Below are 9700 nucleotides of genomic sequence, written 5' to 3' on the forward strand. Positions count from 1 at the left end.
AGGGCAACGCATGATGCACCCGTTTGCACATTGATTACTTAATAAAAAGAGACGACTACCGGCACACCTTTGAGAATCTTTAATAGGAGTGTCACAAGATTAGATATGTAAGGCAAACTAATAAGACGTTATCACATTGACATGAGAGCAAACGAACAAAATGATGGCACATTGACCCAAGCAATGTCGGTTTAACCAAACAACAAAATAGTTTTGTGTGTGTGTGAGAGAGAGAGAGAGAGAGAGGCCAAAGAAAGACACTGCCCCCACTGAAGTTTTTCCCATGACACACCACATTCATCAGAAAAGCATAGTGAAAGGAGGCCTCTCTAGCACACAGTTTTTTCGTTGTGATGCTAAACCTTCCTTTCTATTCCTTTCTCCAGCTGAGTAAGAAATCGATGCCTCATGACTCATCAATGACTCTTAGTTGCTAAAGCTAATCAAATCAGAAACTCGTGTCAGAAAAACAGCATCTTCCATATCTTTTGCATGTTACTCCTGTTCAAAGCTCGAAAGTACTGATTGCTAGAATATTCTCAAAGACAGTCGCTCACAGGCGCATCGGTGACTGCAGGGTGTGAGTGTCCATGCATGCGGATGCGGACTACTGTCCTCAAATGCCAGTAGAGATATGAACTCAACTCAAATGATCTCATGGTTGGAATTGGAAGTTCAAAGAGTCTCATGTGTTACTCTTTAACCTACCAAGATCGTCCCTAATATTTGACCAATAAACGAATGATTTCTTGCAAAGCAAAACTAAAGGCTCCTACAGCAAAAGTAAGTTATCTTTGCCATAGAAAGAAGACAATGGCACATTGACGCATGGCTAAGCTAAGCGCGGCGCTAATATTTTTGTCCCAAACTACTCAAATGGTCAAAAGCAGCCAGAGAGACAGATGTACATTGCATTTAGGAAGCTGGCAAGGTATTTTTTGGACTAGGATTATCCCCATTATCTCTTTCTCCTTTTCCCTCATCTCCTATTTGAACGGTCACGGTTACGCCACGTCAACATTATATATTAATTTTTTATAACAAAAGAAAAACAAAATAAGAGAATATGAGAGGAAAGAATGAAAGGGGATAGAAAAAGTAGAGGAGAGAATCCTAATCCGTATTTTTTAGTATGTTTTGTGATAACCTTTACCATCAGAACTTTTAGCCGTTGCTTCGTTAGTTAAAAATATAATAAACGTTATTTAACGATTAAAAATCTCATTTATAGGAGAAATTTTTCATTGTAACGAGAACACGAATGGTATACCACGTGTTTTTATGTAAGTGGTGAAAAATTTTATTTTTTAAATTATTAATTTTTTAACACACAATTCCTATCATTCGTATAACAGCACATAGTATACCACCTCATATACCGATCACATAAAAAATCTCTACATATATAAAATACATCAAAACATAATAAAGCTTTCAAGCTGGAAACTTGAACAAAAAGAGGGAAATGCAAGCTGGAAACCCTTGAACAAAAAGAGGGAAACACAGTACTCGGGAGATGGGTCCCTGCATAAGAGATTTTTCATGGTACATAGGATGGTACATCATATGTTATAAATGGTGAGATATATATGCTAAAAAGTTAATAATTTTAAAAAAAAAAAATCCATCAGTTCGATTAAAATACGTTAACACGTGATGTACCACTTATATTCTCATCACAATTAAAAATTTCTCTCCCTCACAACCTATGTTTGTACCCGAATTAATAAACTTGTCGACATCAGGCACCTCTTGGGACCCAATTGTAAATACAAATTGCTTAATTAGGCTCCAGCTTAATCTTACTTTTATAACGTTATTTGAAAGTACATTTAAAATAGTTTTAAAAATTAAAAAAAAAAAATTTTAAAATCAATTCTTAATAAAAATGCAAATGAATCATAAAAGAACATTTATAATGCTTTATAAAAAAAACACATAATTGATACTTTTTGCAAGAAGCAATTTAAGTACTTTTAAAATTAAAAAATATTTTTTATAAAAATGATTTCAATTATTTTAAAAACAGTTTCTAATGAGTCTTACGACCATAAGATAAATATTAGAAATTTAATCTATCAATGAATGAATCAACAATGTACATTCTACTCTAAAACATTAGAAGATAATGGTCAAAAGAAGAATATAGGAACAAAAAATCATATTTTTATATTAAAACATCAATCATGTTACTATTTATTTTACCATTTATTTTATCCTTATCATTAAAACTTAAAGTTTTTAATCCCTTTTCATTAATTTCCTTACAAAATTCGTTATGCACAAATAATTCCTACGGAGCTAATGCAATTTTTTAGCAAAAATGAATAACAATTTACTTTATTTTCATGATTATATTAACCAAATAACGATAGATACAAATTGCCCATCAAATTACAACGGACCAGCCTACAAGGCTACTACACCATTATAATTCAGACAGATAAATTAAGGCAAAAGAGAAAAAAAAAATTAAAGAGAGATCGGAAGAGAGAAAGAGAGAATTTACTTCCCATCTGTAATCTTTCAGCTCTAACTTCAAGTGTCAGTGAACAGAAACCCTTGTTCCTCAAGGGCATTTTCGGAAATGCAAAATCAGCAGTAGGCAACTCCCATCTCTTTCTGTCTTCGTTTTCTTCCTCTTCAATTGTTTGCTCAGTCGTAGATCCGTGAATCTGCCGCCACATTATTAATTCCACCTTCCTTGTCTGTTTCCGTTTCCATCAAAACAAACAGAGCATAACAGAAAACAGAGCAACACTGAAAACAGTGTAAACTAATGGGTGGCTAGCCACCAGCTGGACTGAGCTGGACGCCGTATGGGGAGGAGGGTTATAATAGTAGAACGGAAAGTACGGCACAATTGGGTTCGGCGGCGGTGGCACTGGGTAGTTCTTGCCATTCGGCGGAGGATAAAACGCACCCCCGCTGCCGCCTTGCGGTGGCGGGTAGTTGTAGTAAGTGGGCTGGGAAGGTGGCGGAGGAGAGTAGTAGGTGGTTCCGGAGCTTGGTGGCGTGGGAGGCGGCGGACAGTTGGAGGATGAGGACGGCGGAGAAGGCGGCGGAGATGAAGGCGGAGGAGGCGACGGTGGAGGAGGGGATGGCACTTTGCCACATGGATTTTCGCAGACAGAGCACATTTCGCATTCGATCTGCTCCTTGGAAGTCACTTTAGGCTTCGGCAGCGGCGAAGAAAGCGTTGTGGTGGCGACGGTGAGTAGAAGTAGAAGCTTGAAAGAGAAGTGGGTTTGATGAGTAAATTTCATGGTTAGCTCAGAAAGATCAAGAAACGCAACAAGAAAAAGTAGTGAAAAATGGAAAAATGGAAAAATGGAAAAACGGAGTGGGAAGTGGAGGAGTGAGAGTGTTGAGAGACTTTAAGAGAGAGAGAGAGAAGGCGCGGGGGTAAGTAATGGTCTTGTCTTTGAAGCTACACCGCATCTACTTGTAAGAGCGGGTTTAAATAAGGGGTGTGTAAATAGTAGAGTGAGATGAAGGAGCTGCTTAACCTTCAAGTTGTAAAAAGAGGACACCGCACCGACGCGTTTTACTTTCACAGAAAGTGGCCTCATATTACTCGGAGGACGTTTAGGGCAAAAGTCCAGAATTTGAGCTTAAAGCTAATGGATGGGGGGTGGTGGGGCGGGCGTGGACGGCGCCTTTGATTTTTAGGGCGGGGTATCCCTTGTCCTGAATTTCGGCCCAAGCAGAGGCAAAGTGACGTGTATTAACCTTTTATTCAGTTACATGGGTTGCATTATCCTAATGCCATAGGTGACATGTGACGAAATGTACTACGAATGTGCAATATTGGGAGTTGATGAGTTTTTCAAGCATGAGAGAAGCTGACACATGAAAAGATGGATTGTATATGCGCATGCAATGTCAAGTTGAGTTGAGCCCTATTTTGTTTCATGTCACTGCCCTATTTTGTTTCATGCCACTAGAGAGACGGAACCATTGATTTTCTAGTGTGTGGAATTTACATTCTCATTAAATATGTGAGCTATTGAGATTGGTATGATTAATCTTTATTTTGAATCGTATTAAAACCGTAGTATCTAACCCAAAACCAATGCGTTGTGGTTGCAGAAAGGAAAGTAATGATGATGTGTTGAAATGATGGGAATCCATTTAGTTCAGTAGGGTACACTCGTGGTTAATTAGTTGCTAATCACTTGGTACACTCTGCTAGCAATGAGCTGTGCTAAAAGAACAGTGAAAAAGTTGAGGAATTAGCACAGTCATTGTTGTTGGGCTTGACTTGTACACAGATGTTCATACGTGGAATGAAGACAAGCTCCACTTGGTGTGCATGGTTTGTTAGAGCAGTTTTACCGTGGGAAAGGCCCCTCCAGGCTATCCACTATTTAATTCATCTAGTGAACAATAATCAGTAATTATTTTTTGCATCTCCATCTCTACATTTGAATAGCCTGTTAAATAAAATAATAATATCTTTTGCAATTGTTTGGAATTTCCCGCGCACCTCTCCACTCCCTCACGTCACTCTCTCTCTTTCCACTCATCTTTCTCACTCCTCTTCGTTTTTCTCTGAAGTTTCTCTCTCTTCCACTCATCTCTCTCTCTCTCTCTCTCTCTCTCTCTCTCTCTCTCTCTCTCTCTCTCTCTCTCTCTAGAGCTCCGAGAGCTCTCACCCAATTTCCTCTTCGAAAATTAAACAAATCAAACTCCAAAACCATGAAACCTTAATCTTTGGGATTAAAGGATCCTTGCTATACCGTTGCATGCGTCATCGGATCATCACGGTGTAAACCACCATTGAAGCCGAGAGCTTCAAGATCTGAAACTCGAACCCAAGTGAGGTTCTCTATGCAAATCTTGTTTCATTATGTCTTAATGTTGCTTGGGACAAGATTTGTGGTGTTTTTCCAGTTCGAAACCAGAGGTTTAACCCCCTGCAATTTCTCTGAAACCTTGCCCAGTTTTTGGTCATGTCCTCAGAGCAAACTCCAGCAAGTTTGTGGGTTGAGATCCAACAGACGCCGAGGCAAAACAGAAGAAAAAACATGGCTGACGTCAGCCTTGCAGCAAACCCACTCCGGGCTCTTGGGCTGGCAACTCTCCACCGACCTCTCGCTCGGGGCTGCTCGGGCTCCCTTGCCAGCACATGCTGGACTTGATTGCTCGGATTCTCTGGCCCTGTTCACTCACCTATCCCTCGAGCTCCAGCACACGCTAGAGCTGCTCTTACTAGTATTCAGCCAAATATATTTAGTACACCAAATACTATTGCACTGGATGATATAAATCTGCATTTGGCTTTCTTGTTTTTGCGATCGACAAAAATATGAGCAGCAAAGCTATACATACATACATATATATATATATATATATATATATATCTGCAAATGCATGCATAATGGAACATCACATATATATCGACAAATTTTGAAACACGATACCTTCATATTCAACTTGGCTAAGAAAATTAGGACTAAAATAACTTCAGCTCAGTCACGTTTGAAATCCTAACTTCATCCCTGCATATATATTCTTAATCTGGTATAAAATGGACAAGAAAGATTAAGTTTTTCAAAATTATACGTAGGAACAACATTGAATTATTATACATACATGTTCATATTCGACAGATTTTGTCAAGAAATAAGTGATGAGGAATGAGTTGTTAAAGAACACATACATAGATATGGGCCAGCTTGGCATGCATAAAATAAAATAAAAAGATTCTGCTCTTTTTGGTTGGAAAATTGATAAATCAGATTGTTAACTTGTTAAGTTAATATCAGTTAATTAGCTCTTGGTTAATTAATTATTAGTAAGTTTTTTTTGTTATACGTACCATTTCTTATTTCCCACCGGCCACTGAGTAATTAGGGTTGACAATTCCTCATTGAAGCAAATTTAATAACTGGGAACGTAAATGAAGCGAAAAAAACTTGCGAGTATAGAGCATGGAACTACAAAACATAGACATATGATGGTAAGAAAAGTCTTTCATCAAACATTAATGTTTAGGAAATTTTTGAAACGCACAGTTCCATCTTATGTAAGGTAATGTTGTATCAATGATCAAGCTGCTAAAAGTGTGCATATTGATACAATGTTTGGATGAATTCCATTTGGCTTCAAGTTGTTTTTCCTCATCACGTCAAAAACTTCCCTGGCCATTTGAGGTTGCCGTGACCTTCCAAAAGCATTGAGTAGGGATGTCTAAGACAAAACATCAGGCCGGAAACTACTTTTCTTAATCTCATTAAAAACTGATACGCCTTTAACCACAAGGTGTGGCGCAATTGGCAAATCAAACCATCAGTGGGCGGATTCCCTGGTGCCTAACTGGTAGGGGTTCAAAACTCACTGAAAGCACTTCGTGGTGAAAGGCAAGCCTCACCTCGAGCGTAGATTAGTCCCAATTAGGTTGGCCGAGTTCTATTGAGAAAAGGATTGATTTGGATAAAGGCAAAGAGGTTGAATCCTGATACAACAAGGGGTCTTAAAGCTGAAGGCGTCCTGAATCAGGAAATGAATCTGGTTTATTATTGAGCCTAGTTCAGGAATCTATTGGAACTAGGATTGGCCAAATCATAATCAAATTGGGATAAAGAGTTCTAGTTTGAGTGCATCTCTGGCTCAGCCAAGAGTAGGTTCACTGCTATAAATAGAGGAGGGAGTGCATCATTCAAACCCCTTCAATTCAACACACAAACTACCCTGCACAAACTCTCGCTCTACGTGAAACCTCTCAATAACCTTGAGATTTTTATTTCTTTTTTCCCGCCAACACATCTTCAGTTTGGATAAATAGCACTGTGATGGCAACTGGCGACACATTTAGTTTGGATAAACAGCATTAGAGCCGTTAAATTAGCCGACTGAGGAGCACCTTCAATTTGGATAAACATCACTACTTCAAGACCGACTGGTTATTTATCCAAGTCTCGGTCAATAAGGATTTCCGAGTCCTTGTTGGTAGAGGCCATCTCATCAGCCTTCTCGGCAAAGTGAGGTGTTACGAGGTTACTACATTCGGCATATTGAAAGTCGAATTTGATATTGAACTTCGCATAACTAGCAGCCTTGTCTTCAGGCTCTAGAACCTGAAGGCCAAGATGTGTTCCTTCCTCTGCTGCATTCTCGAGATTAAGAAGTCAGCAGCGCATCCAACGCCACATCAACGTCTTTTACTCCTTGGCCGAGCTCGACCGACGAGTTGGCACACCCCGCACATAACCGAAGGATGTAGTTAGCTTATTAATTACTCAACCTGCATGCCACGTAGACTTGGTAATTTTTAGGATCGACAAGAATACAGATAAATGTCACAATATCAGGGCGGCATTCATCCAATGCTGTATTGTTTCATAACCTTATTCTCAAGATTAACATTACAATTCAAAGTTGGAAAGCATCTAAGAAATGTTGTCTAACTAGCCTAACAAAATACGATGGTTTGACCTATAAAGTTACGGTATTCCACGAGAAGAAGCTTGTTTTCTATATGGAAATCAAAGAGCTATAAAGCTGCAGCGTATAACAGCTAAAGAAGTTCCATTCCAGAATAAATTGAGAATGAGGTGAAGACGTAACTCAATCAACACTCAGAAGTTCCATTTGAATTATTATTATTATTATTATTATTATTTTGAACAAACGATATTATCGACATTAATGAGCTTGCAATAATGTAGTTTAAATTTACTTTTAGCTAGAATCTAACCTAAGACCTCTCACTTACGAGTGAAAAGGAATACCACTAGACCGTAGTATTAATGGCAGTTCCATCTGAATTTTAAAGCAGTAAAATTAAGAATTACTCGAATATGTCTTTGTCAATTATACGGACACAATGTCGCCGTTGCTCACTTTAGATGCAGTGACTTGCGCTACTAGCAAGCAAGCTGATGGCTCTTCTTTTCTTTGTAAAGCAATTGTGTAAAATAGGGACTCTGCTTTCGTGGTCCCAATCCCGCTGTGTGTTCCAAATTCATCATGTGACACCATGCCAAAAACTTCACACACATTGGTCAAGCATGTCGCGGTGGGATCCCAAAAAGTGTGGGTGGGTAAGTCCTCCACCCGCCGGAGGCCATACCATAGGTCTAAATTAGGTGAAAATTCTTGCATAAGACGTCCAGTGGGATTCATATGTAGAGGTGTCACATACGGATATCCATACGTTAAAATTTCTACTACGTTAAACTTCATATTTTACATCATACAAAAACACGTCCAATAGTCATACTAGTCTAATAAACAGATCCGTCTTCATCTCATTCAACGGCCCCTCGATGCCCACAAAATGCTTCCTCAATGAAGACAAAGGGATCACACTAAAAAGTTCAAAACTCAAATTACTGAAAAATTGTAGATGATTGCTACGCTGACGAACATTCACCAACCAGTATTGTTTCCAAATTAAAGCATAAATCATAGCTAATTCACACAAACTTTTCATTAAAAAACACCAAACCTGTTGCCGTTGAATCTTTACAAACACAACGACACTTATTTAATAATAAGGCTTCTTGTTCTAAAAGACATTAGTTAGAAATTACAAATACATTTGTCTCCACTGCATTCTATCTATTAAATCCTCACAGTCCTCAGAGGGCAGTTTTTAGTCGCGTGGTCTTTCTCCTTCCACAACATTCACAAGGACCATATCTAAGTTTTGCTTCTTCTTCTTCAGGTGTGAGTTTAGTCCCAGAGCCAGAGCCAAAATAAACAAAAACAATAACAACATAATAATATATATATATATATATATATATATAAGACTCACAAATTTAGTAAACAAATGGCAGTATTTTCCCCTCAAAACACAGCGGATCGACGAGTCCAATAAAATTCCAGATAATCTTATTCACAAAACCGTAAAACAAAACTAATCAAAAGCATACCTATAGCCAGCCAATACTCCACCGTACCTGGGGGAAACTTGTCCGCAGGGCGACGCTCTTCATAATAAGTTGATGATGAGAAAACCAAAAAAAGAAAAAAAATAGTCGGTGTATGAATGGAGTATATATTTAGATGTTTATTCTTCTCCGAGATGGAGGTACTCACAGTAAATATAATGAAACAATTATACATCAAACGCGGAAACGAGCTTTCAAAAGCAACAAGAACTAGGAAAGAAACTATAAAACTACACACACACACACACACACACACACACACTAATAGTCAAAGTATTGAGCCAGTTAGACCATCTCCAACCGAACAAGGGCCCCAGAAGGCTCGTTTTAGCCTTCTGGTCCTCCAAGATATTAATATTTTAATGAACACTTCATGACCATATTTGCCTCCATATCTAATCGAAGGCCAAAGGGTCATAGGGCTCGTTTTAACCCTATCACCAAAAAACCGTCTCCAACCGAGCACCAAATGGCCAAACATAATTTATTATTTAAATTTAAAAACTAAAACTTATGTTTAAAAACTACAACTTAAATTTAAAAATTACAACAACTTAAATTTATAGAAAAAAATGAGAATTTTTTAATATTTTTTTTACAAAATTTGGCCGAAAAAATGTAAAATTTTTTTTCAAAAATAACGACTAGCTGATGTTAGTGAGTCGTTATATTTGAAAATTTCGCCTACCATTCCTGCCGGATATAACCGACAGGAATAAGTAAAATGTTGTCGGTTGGATATAACCGACAAGAATAATGAAAATTCTGGTCCGACCCGGGGTTGGCTGGCTAAGTTG

At 38.2% G+C, this 9700-nt stretch overlaps 1 protein-coding gene across 1 annotated transcript; it reads right to left on the reverse strand.

The window, feature by feature from the left end:
• Window positions 1-2324: 2324 nt before the first annotated feature.
• LOC103939409 (leucine-rich repeat extensin-like protein 3) lies at window positions 2325-3395 on the reverse strand. Its single transcript, XM_009349493.3, has one exon. It carries the CDS (start codon window positions 3264-3266, stop codon window positions 2724-2726), a length of 543 nt encoding a protein of 180 aa, XP_009347768.1. The 5' UTR covers window positions 3267-3395; the 3' UTR covers window positions 2325-2723.
• Between the last annotated feature and the right edge of the window lie 6305 nt (window positions 3396-9700).

This window comes from the organism of the source record quoted next, unplaced genomic scaffold (genome assembly GCF_019419815.1).
Source record: "Pyrus x bretschneideri cultivar Hongxiangsu unplaced genomic scaffold, Pyrus_bretschneideri_v1 Contig6, whole genome shotgun sequence".
Taxonomy (NCBI): Eukaryota; Viridiplantae; Streptophyta; class Magnoliopsida; order Rosales; family Rosaceae; genus Pyrus; species Pyrus x bretschneideri.